The sequence below is a fragment of the Macrobrachium rosenbergii genome, chromosome 3 (genome assembly GCF_040412425.1).
Source record: "Macrobrachium rosenbergii isolate ZJJX-2024 chromosome 3, ASM4041242v1, whole genome shotgun sequence".
Taxonomy (NCBI): domain Eukaryota; kingdom Metazoa; phylum Arthropoda; class Malacostraca; order Decapoda; family Palaemonidae; genus Macrobrachium; species Macrobrachium rosenbergii.
The window spans coordinates 76,982,553-77,001,563 of NC_089743.1; the positions used below are offsets into that span (position 1 = coordinate 76,982,553).

The window sequence follows — 19,011 nt, forward strand, 5'->3', positions numbered from 1 at the left end:
CCGTTAAGCTTGTAAAACTACTTCTGCCTGACAAGACTTCTGTGCATAACAGCAGTTTACAGCAGAAAGAAAACTCAATATTATTATTCAGCCAGTTTAGAGTTTTAAAAAGTTTATCATCCCCCTCAAACATTTTCAATAAAACCTTTTACTCAATAAAACCTTTTACAGTGCTTATAATCAAGAGTTCCCACCTCCCAAGGCCCTATTTCACAGAGTTAATACTAACACTGCAAAAAATCTGATGTTTTAATTATAATCAAATAAATTGGATATAAGTACTGAAATCCTGTGAAACATTCACTTTTAGCACCGTTTCATCAAGTCTACAAGTAGACCTCTTGTGAAAAATTTCATAGATATGTATCTAGAAATTATCTTTTCTCAAAACAGGTTCATACCTCTCATATTTCTATAATATAATTTGCATGGAAGGGGGTTGTTGTAATATAATGAATAATTTCCAAACATGGAGTCTGAAACCTACCTTGAATGGGTGGCCACTAAGTACCACTCTTTTGATTACCATCCTCTTGGGATCAACACTCAACAAGGATCCAGTAGCAACTAAATCCTGAAAAAAAATTGTTACTGCATAAGTACAATGTCACAGGTATATAATTAATAAATGTACAGTATATACAATACCAGAAATCACTAAATCAAAATACCATTACTGTATTACTGTTACTAGTATTATGCATAGTAGTTTCATAAAGCCACAGCCACTTTTTTAGATCTTTAAAATTTTTTGCAGTGATGCAAAATGAAATGAAAGGTAACAGATAAGTAATAAAAGTAAAGTAGTGCAGCAGGGGCAAGCTCTAACAGTTCTGGCAGCAACCCTTAGCATTGGCAACACAGATATTAAACAGCAGATCCATATACTACTTCAGCACTGGTTGTGGCTCCTGACATCAACATGACTGGTCCTGAACTGAAGTTCCAACTGGAAGCAGGGTTCTTAATGGCTTCTGGCACTGGCATGACCCTGGCCTAAAATGTCCAATCTAGGTTTGTGGTTCTATCATGGCTCTGATCTTGGCTTATCACAACGGTGTGGTCTTGGGTTGGGATGGGAAAAGTATTGGTCACATGTCTGTTCAAATACCATGGCTTTAATCCTGGATCCTGGCACTGGCACAGCCCAGACCTGGTTTGTCCATTAGCATAGGTCTAGTCTTAGGTAATGTCTGTCTGCTAGTCTGGTTCGGGTATGGCTTCTGCAACTGGAAGATTAAAAGGATGAAATAGTGGAGGATCTCAAGTGCCATAAATAATGAATCCTCATTTGCAGAATTCCTTGATTGGGTGTACGGAATCCTTAACTTCCAGCAACCCTTTCAGCCCTATAAAAAATGTTGTTAGGGAAATTCAGCAGGAGAGCAACAGGCCTTCAACAGCAGACTGATTCTATGGCAAAAATGCTCTCAATGATCCTCAATGTCATCCTACTGACAATGAAAGCTCAGGTACCACAGATTGTTATGACAATTCCATAGGAACCCAACATTTTTTTTTCTTCCCAGACTAGGGGCCCGAGGCAATTTTACATAATACACAGATGTAATGCTCAGCCCAGAAAACTACTGATAACAGAAGTGATCACCCATACTTCATTCATTCCCAGATCAGCCACCCCTTCACATTTTTGACAGATGATCCTCTTAATTGTTGGCTGCACCATCCCTGACAACCAACAGTTCACAGCAGAGGAAGGTCAAGATCCGTAAACCAAATTGCATATGAAGGTCAAGATCCATAAACCAACATTGCCAGAATTACTCCTACCAGAAACACCCTTCCTTGCCATACTTGGCCAACAAAGAAAATCTCAAATGCCCTTTCACTTAAACTGGGGAGAAAGGACTATTTCAAAATCCCCAGGCATGAGTATCAGCACCATCAATAAAAAGGCAAGGCCATCAGAGGGCCAACCCCAGGATGCACCTCCAGTCATAAGAAGTGGCAATGGCAAAGATATCTTGTCTCAGAAGCTGCTGTCAATTAGCAGATTTAGGATTCAGGGAGTCAAGTTCTGGGAAACCAGAGATCCTATTATTCATGGATGCCTCTAACTTCAAGACAAGGGTACTAAGACATGCACAAGAGCATCACAGTCTTCTGAATGATAACAACCAATGGCTTGAGGCTAAGTATATGAATCTTGTTTCCAAGAATTTACGGCATTATAGGAAGGTCAGAAATATTGTAGTAATATCCAAAAACATGACGGCCCTACCCTACCTAGGGAATTAGGTAGGAAATCACTTGGAAGGACTTGGCCATCTAGCAATAGATACCTTTGCTTAGACACAGAGGCACTGGATCGTATTCATCCCAAAGGTCCATTCTGGGATCTACGGATGTCAATGCATAGCTCCCTTAGCAGAAGATATCAAATTGCCATAACTGCAATATGGCAATTATGAGAGAATGGTGGACCTGTTTGCAATTTTCCAAAAGCACAGGCTACCTCTGTAATGTTCCCTGCCACTATAACCCAGCCAATTGTGCTACAGATGCATGTTCCAAGTATCAGACAGCCTAGAGGTGTGTGTCCCCTTCTCTCCATCTTATCTGTTAAATACTGAGGAAGATGAGGTACTCAAAGAACACCTGTTTAGCTTAACCCTTGTTGCCCCATTTTGGTGTCACTAGGAACACTTCCTGGGTCTATCCTTGGACTGCCCAGGTTTCTTCTTTCAATAGGAGAGACTGCTGAAACAGCATTAAGACCCCACAAGTTCCATAAAAGACCAGAAATTCTTCCAGTTTGCCACTTTGTGTAACAAATATCTATATTCCTCTAATCATGGACTTTTCCACCTTTCTGAGAGTACAAGGGAAGTTGTCCTAGTTGTGGGGATAACAGTCAGCCCTCTCAAAAGTGCTTCTGAACTGAGGTTTGGATATAAGCACAAGCAGCCAGTCCATTCCTAGATCAGCAATGGATATCTGGCCCTTCCAAATCTCAAACTGAATCCCGCGGTCAACTCTCCATCTATGATCTAAGAAGATGGCATTCTCATTGGACCTGGCACCCACAAAAAAAAAGTTGGCAAGCTCCATGCCCTATCAGATGTCATGACTCATTCAGAAAGTCAGGTCTTAATTAGCCTTCCTTTTGCATCACACTTCCTAACAAAGACCCAGCAGTTGTGACCTATTGATGTCATGACCTCCTTTTGCAATACTGGAATTACCTTTGGCACCAGAGAATGATTATCTTTAATGGCCCACATGACTCATGAAACTCACCTTATTACACCTTATTACTTGCAGAACCAAATGGTACCCCCTAATGGGTCTAAACTTAACTCGAAGTTATTTCTGTCTTTGAGTACCACTCCTATATTTTTAAGATGCAAAGGTTCTGATGCTCAAGATCATGGTCAAGATCAACCTTGAAAACTTTCATAGGGATCCCATAGGTCTCAATTAACTGATCTGGGTATCCTTAGCAGCTTGTTCCTTCCTGCATAAATTAAGATCTGGGCTAATTTTAAATAATTTTTAAGAAACAAAATACAATTTTAAAAAAAGGACAAATTTTTAATTTATTTGTATTTTTCATAGGCCTGAGGTCTTAACATCAGGATAAATCTTCTGGCGCCAGATGGAAACCAGTTTAAAAACAATAAAAAATTGTATATGCAAGGAATCTGTGGCATATGGTATCTGATGCATAGATGAGGTGGAAGTGGGTCAGAGACCCAGCTAGAACCTCGTGATGCATTCAGGCTTTCTTCCAACCCAGGATAAGAGATAAGAGGGGTGGCTACAATTGGACAGTCTATGTTAAGACCTCAGGTTTTGTTAGCTATGAAAAATAAAAATTAATTTAAAAATTTGTCATTTGTTCATATGCAGAACAAACCTTTGGTCTTAACATTAGGATAGACTCACACTTGGAGGGAGGTATGAGAATCCTGAACTGACTGGAGGTTCGGCACTCCTGATCACTCTTCCTAGGAATTAGGGTTTTAAGAAAGAGGACCTAAGCCTAACACCCAGTCCATTTGGTAAAATACAATGCAGCATGTTAGATTCATTGCATATATAAAAGTCAAAGAGAACTATATCTGTTCAAGCAACAAACCATGTCAGCCACTCCTCACTCCCCTTGCTGGAGAGAGAAGTAAAGGCTACTGAGACGCATATTTCTATGTTATATGGAACATATAAATTCTGTAACAGTATGGCTGCAACACTCACCTGCATCAAGCCAGATCCAGCGTGTGATGTGTCTTATTCTTCAAAACTGCCCATAGGAAGAGAAGAAAGGAAGAAGGGAAAGAAAAGAAACCAGCCATCTCACTAAATTCTCTCTTCCACACTATCATCTTAGGCAAGATACAAAATGCCCTGCCAGGGGCACTGGATGAGCTACATAACTTGATGAGCAGCCACCACCGGACCCAAGGAAAAAGTGTCCAAGGACCTGTGGGCAATGCCTTTCAGGTCGAAGGAAGTGAAAGTGGTCTGACGAAGCCAAGAACCAGCATTCAAAATCCTATGAACAGACAAGTTCTTCTTAAATGCCAGAGAGGAACTTATTCCTCTGATGTCATGTGCCTTTGCATGCAAGATATTGGTGACAGAATTTGATGATGAGGAACAGGCTTGCCAAATTACCTCATGTCGCCAAAACGAAATGTTATTCTTGGACACTTCTTTCTCGGCTCGGCCTGTGCTAACAAAAAGTCTACGGCACCTAGATCTTAGGTGACGAGTCCTTTTTAGATAACAACGCAGTGCTCTGACAGGGCAAAGCAGTAACTCCTGAAAATCGTTGTTAACAAAACCCCTTAGGGAAGGAATGGCAAATGAGGCAAATCTGTCATCGTGAACCGAGGGATTTTCAGTCTTAACCATGAATTTCGGGACAAATTCGAAAGCTACCGACCCCCAAACCCTGGTGTGTTGAATGTCATAATCTAGACCATGGAGCTCACCAACTCGCTTCAAGGAAGCCCAGGCCACGAGGAAAACTGTTTTCAAAGTCAGTTTCCTGTCTGAAAATTGACGTCTCGAATGGAGCTCGAGTGAGACTACTCAGAATCAGAGTTAGGACCCACGTAAGAGGCTTGAGCTTGAGTTCCCTAGGTGAACAAGACTGCTCAAAGCTCTTGAACAACAGAGATTTCACAGGATGAAGTGGTACCACGTCTTTCAGACACAGAACTAATCCTAAAGCAGCCCTGTAGCCCTTGATAGCATACACAGAAAGGCCTTTCTCTGTTTTGAGATAGATTAGGAAGTCCGCTATCAGTTGAACAGAAGTTCCTAGTGGAGAGAAACCCCGTCGACGACACCAGTCACAGTAGACAGCCCACTTGCCCTGCTACATGGCTGACAAAGATCTCCTGAGGTAGCCGGACATCTGAGTTGCTGCTCTGCGAGAAAAACCTCTCGTTTGTAAGAGATACTGGATAATCTCCAGCTGAAGATTGGTGGTACGTCTCTACATGAGGTTGGCAGAGAAGATTGTGCTGAGAGCAGAGACAGATGATCCGGGAACCACTCTGCTTGGGGCCACAGAGGAGCTACTAGAGTCATCCTAGACCTCATCACTCTGTTCAGGACATGACAGATCAGGAAGAATGGAGGGAAGGCGTAAACTTCCAGGTTGTCACAAGGATGTTGAAGGGCATCCTCCGCCACAGCAAATGGATCTGGGACCACCAAACAGCAGACCTCTAACTTTCTGTTGAACTTTGTAGCAAAAAGATCTAACATGGGTCTTCCCCACAGATGAAATAGCCTGTCCGCTATGTCCTGATGCAGAGACCACTCCGTACCTAGAACTTGACCCTGATGAATTAGCTTGTCATCCACTACATTCTTTTTGCCCAGAATGTACCTGGCCATGAACTCCACCAAGTTGTTGATCGCCCACTGGTGCAATTCAAATGTTAGCGTGTGACGTTGGCGTGAACCAGCCACCCGTTTGTTCACGTACGCTATCACCGTAGTGTTGTCCGACATCAGAACGACAGAGTGACCTACTACACTCTCTTGAGACTCCTGAAGACCCAGGAACGCAGCTTTCAACACCAACACGTTGATGTGGAGTTGTTTGTCCTGAGAGCTCCACACCCCCGAAGTCAGGAGCTCTCTGAGATGAGCACCTCAACCTTTGGAGGATGTGTCTGAAAACAGAAGATCCAGAGGGGGCAAATGAAGAGGAACTCCCACTGTCAGGTTCTGGTCATCCAACCACCACAGGAGGTCGCTTCTCACCTCTGGCGACAGAGGGACCTGGAGCTGAGGGGTTTCCTGCTGGGGACCAAACCTCCTTTAGTCTCCAGTGCAGGGATCGAATATGAAGACGCCCATGAGGGACCAGTTTCTCAAGAGAGGTCAAGAGGCCCAGAAATACTTGCCATTGGTGAGCTGGTTGCTCCTCCCCCGAAAGGAAGGAGCGAGCTACTGTCCTGAACCTCTCTATCCTCTGGTCCAACGGGAAAACTCCCGACAAGGCTGTATCTATTACCATTCATAAGTACAGAATCCTCTGACTAGGAAGAAGATTGGACTTTGCCAGATTTATCATGATACCTAGGCTGTGATAAAACTGGACGTTGCTGAAGTTGCTTCTTCGGTGCCGGAGTTGGCTGAGAAACCTTAGTTGAAGCCGAAGGTCTTGAAGACTTCCTGGGAGGGGATTGCCTATTCTGTGTTGGAGCGGAAGGGTGAGACTGAGCTAAAGACTTAGCCATTGCTTGGTGGACAAGTTGGTCATTAGTGTCAACTCGACATCTGATGATTGCAGCTTCCAGCTGTTCCCTAGGCAGGAGAAGTTGGGATTCTCAGATCTCCATTCCGCAAGGATAGCAAAGAGTCTGCATCAAATGATCTAACTACTTTAGAGAGGGTTGCATCTCTTCACATCAGTAGTAAGTTAGTCCATAAGTTAGCATTCAAATGGCTTAGGTATGAAATGGCTTTAGAACCAGATTGAAGCAACCTGATGAAAGACGGACTATCGAACGAATCTCTCACAGAACAGGATGAAGAAATCCTAGCTACCACTGTAGACCACAAATCTAGCCATGAGACAGTCTGTAAGGCAGAAGAGGCAGTTGACTCCAAGGTAGATGCTTCCTGAAAGATTACAGCAGTTGACTCCAAGGTAGATGCTTCCTGAAAGATTACAGAAGGACCTGCAGTCCTAACCTGATTTAGTGTCAACCCAGGCTTCAACCAAATGACATCTGAGTTGAGCTGTCTCCTTAACAGAGGTGTGAGACTTGTTGAGTAATACTTCCTATGATGACTTGGAGGAGGGGGGGAGAAGCTTAAAAGATCTGTTGGAATGGAGAGAATTAGCCCGTCCCAAAACCAAAGTATTCACATGCTTTAAGACTGAAGTAGCATGCCCAGAACAAGGTAACTCAAAAGAAGTTCTTACATCCTTCTTTGGTCCTATTAAGGCTTCTATGCCCCTAGGGGTCACTGAAGGAGGAGTCTGAGACCTCTCAGAGAGATTACTGAACTCACGAATGAGATCAATAACCTCCATGTAGGGGGTAAGAAACTCTTGACTCTCCCCCCCCCTCTATTTCATGCAAAGAAGGCTGACGACCTGAAGTAGATGGAAGAGAGGGGTCCAAATCATTTGATGGACATCGGCCATCACTTGCTATTGACAAGTCACGTCCACGAATGTAGGAACATGGACGTGCTTCAGCTCTTGGACAAGAAGAGTCACGTACGTGGACGCATGAAGACGAACAACGTACATGATCCCTTTCAGGAGAACAAGACACTCAAGCACAAAACCTAGGTCTTGACAAGTCACGTCCATGGACTCAGGAAGACAAACGACATATGTGGGTCCTCCTAGGAGAATGAGACGTGACGTTTCAGCCTCTTGGGAGCCGGAAAATGGTGGTCACTACCAGATCCACAGATGGTCCTAGAAGCACGTCCAAGGTTAGATAAACATCCGTCCCCATCATCACAGACGTGGCTAAGAACACTTCTGCAAATGGCATGATCAGGCGAAGAAACCCTTACCCTCATAAGAGAACGAGATCTGATTCGAAGGGAAGGAGAACATCTTCTATGCCTTGGAACAACTGGACTTCTAACTGGGGGGTCCACCACCTTCAAATTCTTAATCAGAGCCTCATCATCTTTCCGCCAAACTTGTACGGAACTAGGAGCAGAAGAATGAATAAATGAAGCCGCCTTCTGAGAGGTTGCAGGAACATGGACATGACTGCGTCCGTGTACGCGAATTAGAGACACAAGTCCATGAGAAGAAGCTGATGAAACAGCTCTTGGCTTCTCAGAAGTCGAGGTGACGAAGTCTTCAATCCTCCAACATCTAACTCACGAACGAGTGGGGAGAGACGAAGATGACAATGACGTAGATGAAGAAGAAGAAGATGGAAGCCTACGCCTTTTCTTCACAAGAGGATTGCTGTGCCTCTCTCATAAAACAGAGTCCAGTCTGTCCACCACAGCCTGTACAAACGCATCCAACGGACTGACAAGTGCAGAAGAAGACATCATGGCAGCATTTCATTGTGACGTCATGGGAGCAGACGGAGGAAATGACGTCATGGACACTGTCGTTAGTGGGAGTTGATGGAATTGATGCACTCTTTTTTGCATCAGATTCTGAAACAAAAGAACAAGATGGTGCTACCTCCTCTCTCTCTGAAGGGGCAATATTCTCCCCTGAGAGGGATGGGGCAGCATTATACATAAAATCGCCTTGAACAACTCTCAATGCTTCCAAAGACGAGTCAATGGAAGAAAAGGAAGGAGAAAAAGGCATCAATGGATGACGAAGCGGTTGGAATAGGTCTAGATGAAGGGGAAGCAGAAGCGGCCACTTGCAGAGGAGGAAATCCCTCCCAAGGTGGAAGCTCCAACTTCCTTTTGTGTTCCTGCTTCTTGTAGAACTTCTTCCACTGCACAACAGGCCAGGAACGACATTCCGGGCACAGATTGGTGATATTACAAAAATTAGAATGACACTTACTGCAAGAAGAATGGGGGTCTATCTCAGAGGAAATCAGGAAGTGCAAACATGGGAACCCTGGAACGCCGGGACACATGCGTTGACGCTCATGGGACTTCTTAGGTCGATTAATGGAAACCACAATACACACACAGACACCCAAAAACACAACACAAACCAGCAGGAGGGTATCACAGGCTTAGGAAAAAGACCGGTTTGGGGAAAGGACAGCAAAAGCAAAAGTCCGCTCTCCAAGGCAGTGGAAGAAAGACTGAATCATCATGAGGTTCTCCAACAGTCTGACCTTCACCTCATCTCTGCTCAGATGCCACAGATGCCTTGCATATGGTTTTTATTGTTTTTCGGCAGGTTTCCAGTAGTAGCCAGAAGGTTATCTGGTGTTAAGGCTGAAAGAGGTTTTGTTGTGAAATGCAAGACAACAGACCTCATAAGCCCATATCTGTGAGTTTCCCCTTCGCCTCTAATTCAGCATGTTTCATGGATCAAAATAAACAAATAATGAGGACTTGCCCAAACAGAATTACCAGTACTACTATTGCCTGTCATTTTCACTATTAGCAAGACATACTTTTCAAAGACATAAGTAATAGAGTTTATTAATGAAAACAAGATTGCTCAGAAATTATATAATCTATCTGTACTTTGAAAATAGGCTTAAATAAACAACTTCCATCAAATGAAAACTGTGAGGATGATGAATCAGGACAATAAAATGAAATACATCTGAAAAAGACTCATCACCTCACTGGCATGTTCACACCAAGATCTGGAACCCTTTGACAGCTATTCACTGCTTAGGGATTAAACAAGATAATCTAACTGGCCTTTCAACTTTACCTATCAGTAGTTTGGGATTTTATGCAACAAAGGTTTGTATTTTTTTTTTTTTTTCAGATTACAGTCAAGCTTCCACCAGTCATCAACGTAGCCACTAGTAATGTGTTAAAAATCATTACTTGTTAACACATTATGGCTTGCCTTACATCTACTTCACGTAATTAAATTAACACACTAACCTGTGCTCCATCAGGCCGCTCCCGGAACACTAACACCGACACTGGAGGAAAAGTTATGGGTGCAAACATTGTAGCAACAACTGTTGTACCAGGGTGGAAAAACCTGGCAAACTGTAAAAGAAAAACTTTCAGTACATTATTGCAGCATATTGTATAGTGAATTTAACAGGGTATGAAATACTATTGGGTCTAACAATTTTGTATCTATGTCAAATTCAAATTTTATATGCATTTCTTTCTTTTATACCCTCCACATCAATGAAAACACACCTAATGTCTTCCTGAAAATGTACAATATCTGAATAACAACAGTAAGTAAAATTAAACATTATTGTGGCATAATGAGCATACCTTGTGTTTATTTCCTGTGCTATGTTCACTGAATACAGGTTGATTAGCAAATCTTCTAAAGCCGAGGTGAAATATCAACCTTTCTTTAGCCTTGATGGCTCGATAATGTCCACTAGCGTGCGATTTAATGACAAGATTTACAACAGACATTTTCTGTTCATGGGGGAGAAGGCCAAAAACAACTAGTGGTGACTGACTAGTAACTTGGCTATCATAAAGATGACGAGGTATATCCTTAATATGAACTACAACATACCATCCTGGCTGAAAATTGAAGTAAGTATTAAAGGTTTATACATATCTCAAGATTAATTAAAATTTTTTTTTATAAAACTAAAGTTTACACTGAAAAGCACTGCTCTCAATAGTTTACAAAAAGTTCACGATGTATATGAGACATAACATGCATGAACCAACAATGGCAAGTTTGATTAAAATAATATACAACTTCAGGGACTTTACAAGTGTGGATATCAATAGAATTATTATTTATAAAGCTAGTGCAATGGCCTATCTTTAAAAAAAAAAAACTGGCAATTTCCTTTCAGACAGTAATCAGTTATATTTATCTATCATAACCAATACCATAATTATATATGAGGGTACAATTTGTGTCCTGAAGCTTACAATTTAATACTGTGATGGATATGATATTGTTATTTTAATATGTATACATTTTTCATTAAATTTTATTATGATAGAGATGTACTTATGTATATATTCTGCATAAAAAATTATTTATACTGTATATTATTATTACTGCAGGTGTTGTTAACAGCTTAGGACAGTTCGCTGTATTTCCCTTGGGTAATACAAGCACTGTATATACAATGATGGATAGCACAGTCATGTTCAAATCTGATGCAATATGATTCTTTTTATATATCATCCAAAATCTCAGACTTGGTGTAACGTTGCCAAGTAGTGTTAAACTTTTTTTTATTTCCAATGTTATACACAGTACGTCAAAAAGTTTGCGAATTCACAACTAACACTATTTTCCTTATGGGTATATGAATATGATCTCTTTTTATGCATTGATATACTGTAATTTGTAATATATGCAACATGACTTTTTTTCTACATAGTTTAGCTCAAAGCATGGTATGGTACAATTAGCAATCTCTTCAATGCCTGCGCGCTTAATTTGCTACTCAAAGTGGTCTTCGTAACTACCCTTACAACATATAACAGTAGACCTGAAAAGTTTAACGGTCATAACAAAATTGGAATATGGATTACAAAAAGTTTTCTTTGAATTTTGAAGTTTTAGGCTATCTTCAAACTGTCTGTATGTTGCGAAAAGATTTAAAAGCTTAACGAAAAGAATCTGAGGTTCCTCAGATGTAATCTCATGTACTAAAGGATTTACTTTTAGAGATCACCTGTGCTTTGAAGAATAAAAGATGATGATTCGTTAAATTATACTGAGAAGATAGCTATTAATCTAAATATTTATTAGTAATAAAGCAAAGGATTATGTAACACTATTTTTAAATGAAGAATTTTTTTTCTTAAAAGTCCTTGTGTTTGCTTTTGGCATATAAATGATTCATTAATATGCTAACTAGAAGTGCAAGAATGTACAGTTAACTTTATATGCTTTCTGGCCAGAAATTGTTAATAAAGTCGATCCCCAGTATTTGCGGGGGGTTACGGACCACAACCACCCGTGAAAAATAAAAATCCTTATCAAGTTGTTATCCCCCTCTAAAATGCTTATAACTGCCTATTTAAATAGTTCAAACACCAAACATACCTTAAACTATCATCCTACACCAAATACAGTATACCTTAAACTATCATCCTAAAACCCTTTAATATCATTTTAAAATCATCTTACAATATTACCCTTAAAAATATATGGCTTACAGCTGCGTGTGAAAACTAATCAAGTTCCTCTTATATTCAGGCACAGCCATTTTCTCTCACACAATATTCAAGCTGTTCCATTTTCTTTTTACAGTAGATAAGGGAAACACTGGGAAATCAAAAATAAGGTAAGTACTTTTCCTAAATATTTATGCATTGAAAAAAAAATTATAGATGCAATCACCAGTCATAAAATAGTCTTTTGTACTGTTGTGTGTGTTGATCATACTTAGAATTAAATAAACTTTTAATAAAATTGGTACAGTAAATCAAGCAAATAAAAAAAAATTAGCATAATGTATGCTCCTCATTCAATGCATCATCTGAACTTCTGGATTTAGTTTCATAATTTAATGTTTATTACAGAGTAATTCATGTGCATTAAAGGATATGTACAATATACAGGAGAAGGCTGGTATGTTTGCATCGGGTAAAAGCGAATCAGGAAACATCTGTTTGTGATTTTGAGATTTGCCAACATAAAGTATGCTGGTTTCTTACAACATACCCATTTACTTTTATCTTTTAAATTAAAAATAAAGACCATTAATGCGCATTTCCTTGCCCAACTAAAAATTATTTTTCCCTAATTCGTTTTGTAGTAGGCTCAATCGGCTTCTGATTCACTGAAGCAATCATTACAAATGGTTGGATGATCAGTTTTTTTCATACATATTACAATGGTAATAGATCAATATAATAATACAGTATAAATTGATTCTGTAAGTGAAACAGCATTTTATTGATATTTTCAAGTACTGTATATTGATACTAGAAAATTAGTAAAAAATTTTTTATCATAAAAAATGTACTCTATTTAGTCACAAAAATAACATGAAAATAATTAGAGAATATCTTAGATATGCTCTACTATCATCCTAAAACACTTTAATATAATTTTAAAGTCATCTTACAACATTACCCTTATAAATATATGGCTTACAGTTATGTGTGAAAACTAATCAAGTTCCCCTTACAGTATACTCAGGCACAGCTATTTTCTCTCATACAGTATTCAAGCCATCCCATTTTCTTTTTAGGGAAAGACTGGGAATTCACAAGTAGATTTACGTATTGTACATAAATATTTAAATATGCATTGAAAAAATATATACATTTTATTGATATTTTGCTGCTTACATTAATAATAATATTTGAAAATTAGTAAATCATTTTTTTATCATGAAAAATGTATTTTGTCACAAAAATAACATGAAAACACAGTGATTAGCAAATATTGCTCTAAGGAAAAATCTGCGAGTTAGTGAATTTTCCACGATTTATTTGGATTTACGTTCCACAGAAAAATCTGCGACTAACTGAAGCTGAGAATGCTGAACCGCAATAAAGTGGGGGTCCACTGTATAGAAATGTGATTGCAAGGTGTAATGTATTTTAGCAAGTAAGGAAAACTACCATGCCTAGACCTAGGAATAAAATCTTGGCATTAGCAAAAGTATCATAGGAGGCAAATATTTGCTAATAAACCATTATTTTTGAAGTGGTTAATAAATGTAACATAAACATTATTTTTTATGACAATCCAAATATTCCTATAATAAATATAAAATAAATATTTTCAAGATGATTGCATTTTCTCTATTCATTGCAGACTTATGCTCCAGGTGGTTCATGTTGCCACCACTCGAGTGGTCATGTCACGCAAGCCCAGCCCACTAGTTGACATCAGCGGATGCGTTTTAGCTACAGTATTACTTTTATATTTATTCATTTATAATTCTTTCAGTGTCAAGGGGTAAAGGCAATCTAATAGGACTATTTCAAATTTTATGGTTGCAATTAAAGCCAATATCATAATGTTATGAAAACTTCTTATGAATTTTCTGATCATTTTAACATTTGAACCTAGGCTCGATAAATATTTATTTTTTTTGTAGAAGGCATTGGCGATAAGTGAACAAAAGTTTTGGAGATATTTCATCACTGTTTTTCAAAAATTTCGTTATAAACCATATTTTCTTACAGTTTTGAAATATATGACAGATTTTATTCTTATGACACACTACGGCCTTGTTTTATGAGATAAGTGTTTGCACATTCAAATAAGAACTAAATATGTAGCATGTTAGTTGCCAGTTTTGGCTGTACAAGAAGGCCATATATACATATATACATCCATCTCTTGTACATTTATGTTGTCTTGTATTTTTTCCACACAATGTACATATTATAATTTGTGTAAAAAATTTACAAACCACAAGAGAGTGGGCTTGTTCGATATGAATTGGGTTCTTCTTCTGAATAAGAATAAGAAAAGCAATACTGTACATATGCACCCAGTAATGGCTGTGTGCACAAAAAACAAAAAACTTTAACATTGTTAATTTATATTTACATTTTCTGAATCAAAATTCTTGTAAAATAATCCCGTACAAGGTAGCCTTAGATGTAAAACTACATATAGAATATAGATGATCTAATATCGCTAAATGACAATAAATATTATCTGATGCTAATTCAATACTATATACACCAGAGTACTAAAAGTTTTAATACTAATAATAACTCTTACAAACAGGATCCTTCTTAGATACTGTTTTAATACTAATAATAACCCTTACAAAACAGGAACCCTTTTAGAAGGATGCTAAAATTACTAATAATAAGTTTCTAACCATAGTTTATGGTAAAAGAAGAAATTTTAATTTTGAAATACTAGGAATAATACTTAAGGAGTCGCATGCTCACAATTTTCTAATTTGCAAATATTTTTTATAAATAATAAAGGTTTTGTCTACAATTGTCAGTTACTTGTTAATAAACTGATAAATAATAAATTTATAGTATAGAAAATTAACAACTAATTAATAAATTTTTTTTTTAAAAACATGTACCATAAGTAAACATAATTTTAGCATTAAGTTAGGTTGTCTGGTAAATTTTTCCAAAATACAATAAATTTAAATGTCATGTTCTCTTGAATATGGTATATGTATACATTAATTATTATTTTAACTGTACAACTACCTTACCTATTGTGACCAATGCTCTTAACATGCTTATAGCTATGGAGAGAAAATCACTTATTCAGCAGAGCTATTGAGCACCCTGGGAGCACTGTAAACCTTATAGGGAATTTTTTTTAAAGCAGTAACAGGTTTGGTATATCTTGTGAGAAGTTAACTCAAGTCAGATACAATGAGTGATCCAACTGGTTAAGGACACCTATTATTATTATTATTATTATTATTATTATTCAGAAGATGAAACCTATTCATATGGAACAAGCCCACAGGGGCCACTGACTTGAAATTCAAGCTTCCAAAGAATATGGTGTTCGTTAGGAAGAAGTACGAGGAGGTAAAGGGAAAGACATAAAGAAGAGATCCCACTTATTAATACAGAAAAAATAAATTAATAAAGTAATAAACAGATAAAAATGTATTAAAATGCAAGGAGAATAGTATTAGAGTAGTAATGCATTGCATCTTCGCTTGAACTTCTTAAGTTCCAACTGTACAACATCCTCTGGAGGCTGTTCCACAGTCCAATGGTGTGAGGAACAAAGGACCCCTGGAACTGAGAAGTTTGACAGTGTGGCACATTTACTGCACATTGGTGCTGCTGTTCACAAAATCTGGTTGCTCTCAGCAGGTAAAGGGGATCAAGGGTCAATTGTGAGTGTGAAAGATCTCTGTTGAAATACAACTTAAGTGAATGTGAAAAATCTCTGTTGAAATTCAATTTATGCTGAAACTTTGACAAGAGAGATTGTACTTTTCTGCAAGTTGTGGTATAGTTTTATGTATTCTTTCTAAATTTACGTAAAGTGGAAATGCTTGTTATGTAGAAGAAGGATATGTTTTGTTGTGTTTTGTATTTAAGTGTGAAAAGCATTGTGTTTGGCTGTTTTGTGTATTTAATTGTAAGTGTACATGTAATAGTGCTTAAGTACCGGTCATTGGATGTTTGTTGGTTCGGTTGTAAGAGGCAGTCTCTTCACAGCTTCGGTGCAGTGTAGCTGTATCTAGGAAGGACTCAGGAAATTCAGCCATAGGTGCCGGTGCTTTCAAATCCACTTAAGTATTACTTTTCATCTTAAAGTTCAATTAAGTAGATTTCCTCTAGGAGATATGCATATCTAAATGTAAGGAGAATTTCTTAGTGTGTGCTTTGGATGGGGGTTGCTAAGCAGAGCTTGTGCTCATGCTAATCCCAATCTCAATTCAGGCTAAGAATATTGAATGCGCTCTTTGAACTAACAGTAAGTTTGTACCATTTACAAATCATTTATAACTAACTATGTCTTGGATAATATAAACAACGCAACATGGTTATGATTGTGAATTAGAATAATATAGTTGAAGTAACCTGGGTGTCGTAGCATAAAACTTAGGGTACAATTAGGTTAGTACATTTCAAACCATTTAGGCTATACGATCACTTTATGATTTGAAATGTTATACTTATTCTGAACGAGTCGGAATAACTTGTGAAAAAGTGACAAACAAGAGGCCATCCATCGATGGTCCAAGACTTACGTGAAACAGACACCTACCACCATGAACCACTCTATCTAACAGTGAAAAATCTCTGGCAGAAGCAGACATCCACACCAGAGAGCAGTATTCTAGTAAAGGAAGCGCAAATGACCTAAAACAGGTTGCATTCATTTTATCACTGTTATAAATACATGAGGCCTTACGAACAATACCTAACTTTCATGTAGCATTTGCAGAAACTTTCATTAGATGTTTCTCAAAAGTTACATCTAGAATAGTTAAAGCTTCAGGCTCATTCAGCAAAGTTCCACCCACCTGAAGGGAAGGATGGGGTGGGAAATCTGTACGAGATCTGCTAATCAATAGTGTTTTTGTTTTACTGGAGTTCAGTCTCATACTCCATCGAGTACACCATTCCATGATCTGGCCCATATCCCGATTGAGGATGAGGGCAGCTTCATTTCTCAGAATTGGAGACTATACTACAACCACAAATGTTGCATCATCAGTATACTGAACAATCTTGTTTTTCAGGCCAACAACCATGTCACTTGTATACATTACAAATAACAGTGGACCAAGAACACTACCCTGTGGAACTCCAGACAAAATATGTCTTGGTTCACTAACAATCCCATCCAGAGCAACTTGCTGCAGTCTACCTGTAAGGAAATCTTGAAGGAATCCTAAAGCATATCCACCCACTGCAAGATTCTGAGTTTATTACCCTTAAATGCCTACTGGGCGTATCATCGTGGAAACTAAAGTGTCTGTTGGGTGTCAAGTGGGCGTGCCGTGCGTCGACTACAAAAAATTTCAACCTTCAGTCAGCTTTGACTAAACCGAAATGGTCGAAAAACGCAGTGTAGCTAAAACTCTTACATTCTAGTAATATTCAATCATGTACCTTCATTTGCAACAAATTGGAAGTCTCTAGCAATGTTTCGATTTATGGTGAATTTTGAAAAAACTTCTTCCTTACGCCGCTGGTAACTTTCGACAAAATTTCAGAAATTCTTTCGTCATTTTGTCGTAATTTTTACTGTTTATATTAGCCGTTACATAAAGTTTTATATAGAAAATGTGCACAATTTCATGTACAATACAGCAAATACAACCCATGGTTGTAGCTTTCATCAGTTTGGAAATATTTTCATATAAACCACGATAACTGCCAAAAATTTCAACCTTAGGTCTACTTTGACTCGACTGAAATGGTAAAAAATGCAATTGTAGCTAAAACTCTTACATTCTAGTAATATTCAATAATTTACCTTCATTTTGCAACAAATTGGAAGTCTCTAGCACAATATTTCGATTTATGGTGAATTTTGAAAAAACTTTTCCTTACGTCAACCAGAAATTCTTTAGATCACGTTAATCATTAATGTTTGCACCGTTTTATATTAGTCGATTACATAAGTTTTATATGGAAATGTGCGCAATTTCATATAGAATACAACAGAAAATAACTTTCATGGTTGTAGCTTTAATCAGTTTGAAATATTTTCACTAAATCACGATAACTGCCAAAATTTCAACCTTGGTCAACTTTAACTCGACGAAATGGTAAAAAATATAATTATAAACTAAAACTCTTACATTCTAGTAATATTCAATCATGTACCTTCAATTTGCAACAAACTGGAAGCCTCTAGCACAATATTTCGATTTATGGTGAATTTCTGAAAAAAAAAAAACTTTTTCCTTACATCTGCGTGTAAACGGCGAACATCTCAGAAATTCTTTAAATCACGTTAATGTGTAATGTTTGCATCGTTTTACATTAAGTCGTTACATAAGCTTTATATATGAAAATGTGCGCAATTTCATGTAAGAATACAACAACAAATAGCTCATGGTTGTAGCTTTTATCAGTTTGAAATATTTTCACATAAATCACGATAGCGGCCAAAATTTCAACCGGTCAACTTTAACTCGACGAAATGGTAAAAAATACAATTGTGAGCTAAACTCTTACATTCTAGTAATATTCAATCATTTACCTTCATTTTGCAATAAATTGGAAGTCTCTAGCACAATATTTCGATTTATGGTGATTTTTGAAAAAACATTTTCCTTACGTCTCGCGGATAACTCGGCGAACATCTCAGAAATTCTTTAAATCCACGTTGTGAAGTAATATTTGCACCGTTTATATTGTCGTTACATAAAGTTTTATATATGAAAATGTGCACAATTTCATGTACAATACAACAATAACTCTTGGTTGTAGCTTTATCATTTTTGAAATATAATCATATAAATCGATAAAATAGAAAAATTCGACTTTAGGTCAACTTTATCG

At 37.9% G+C, this 19,011-nt stretch overlaps 1 protein-coding gene across 2 annotated transcripts in view; it reads right to left on the reverse strand.

The window, feature by feature from the left end:
• Tsr1 (Tsr1 ribosome assembly factor) overlaps positions 1–19,011 on the reverse strand; it is a 96,841-nt gene that overhangs the window by 20,184 nt on the left and 57,646 nt on the right. For both annotated transcript variants that reach the window (XM_067082834.1, XM_067082830.1), the window contains 3 exons: positions 10,369–10,632; positions 10,018–10,128; positions 488–574 (listed from right to left, as the gene is read on the reverse strand). In XM_067082834.1, the coding sequence (XP_066938935.1) occupies positions 488–574; positions 10,018–10,128; positions 10,369–10,632 (462 nt within the window). The remainder of the gene's footprint in view (positions 1–487; positions 575–10,017; positions 10,129–10,368; positions 10,633–19,011) is intronic.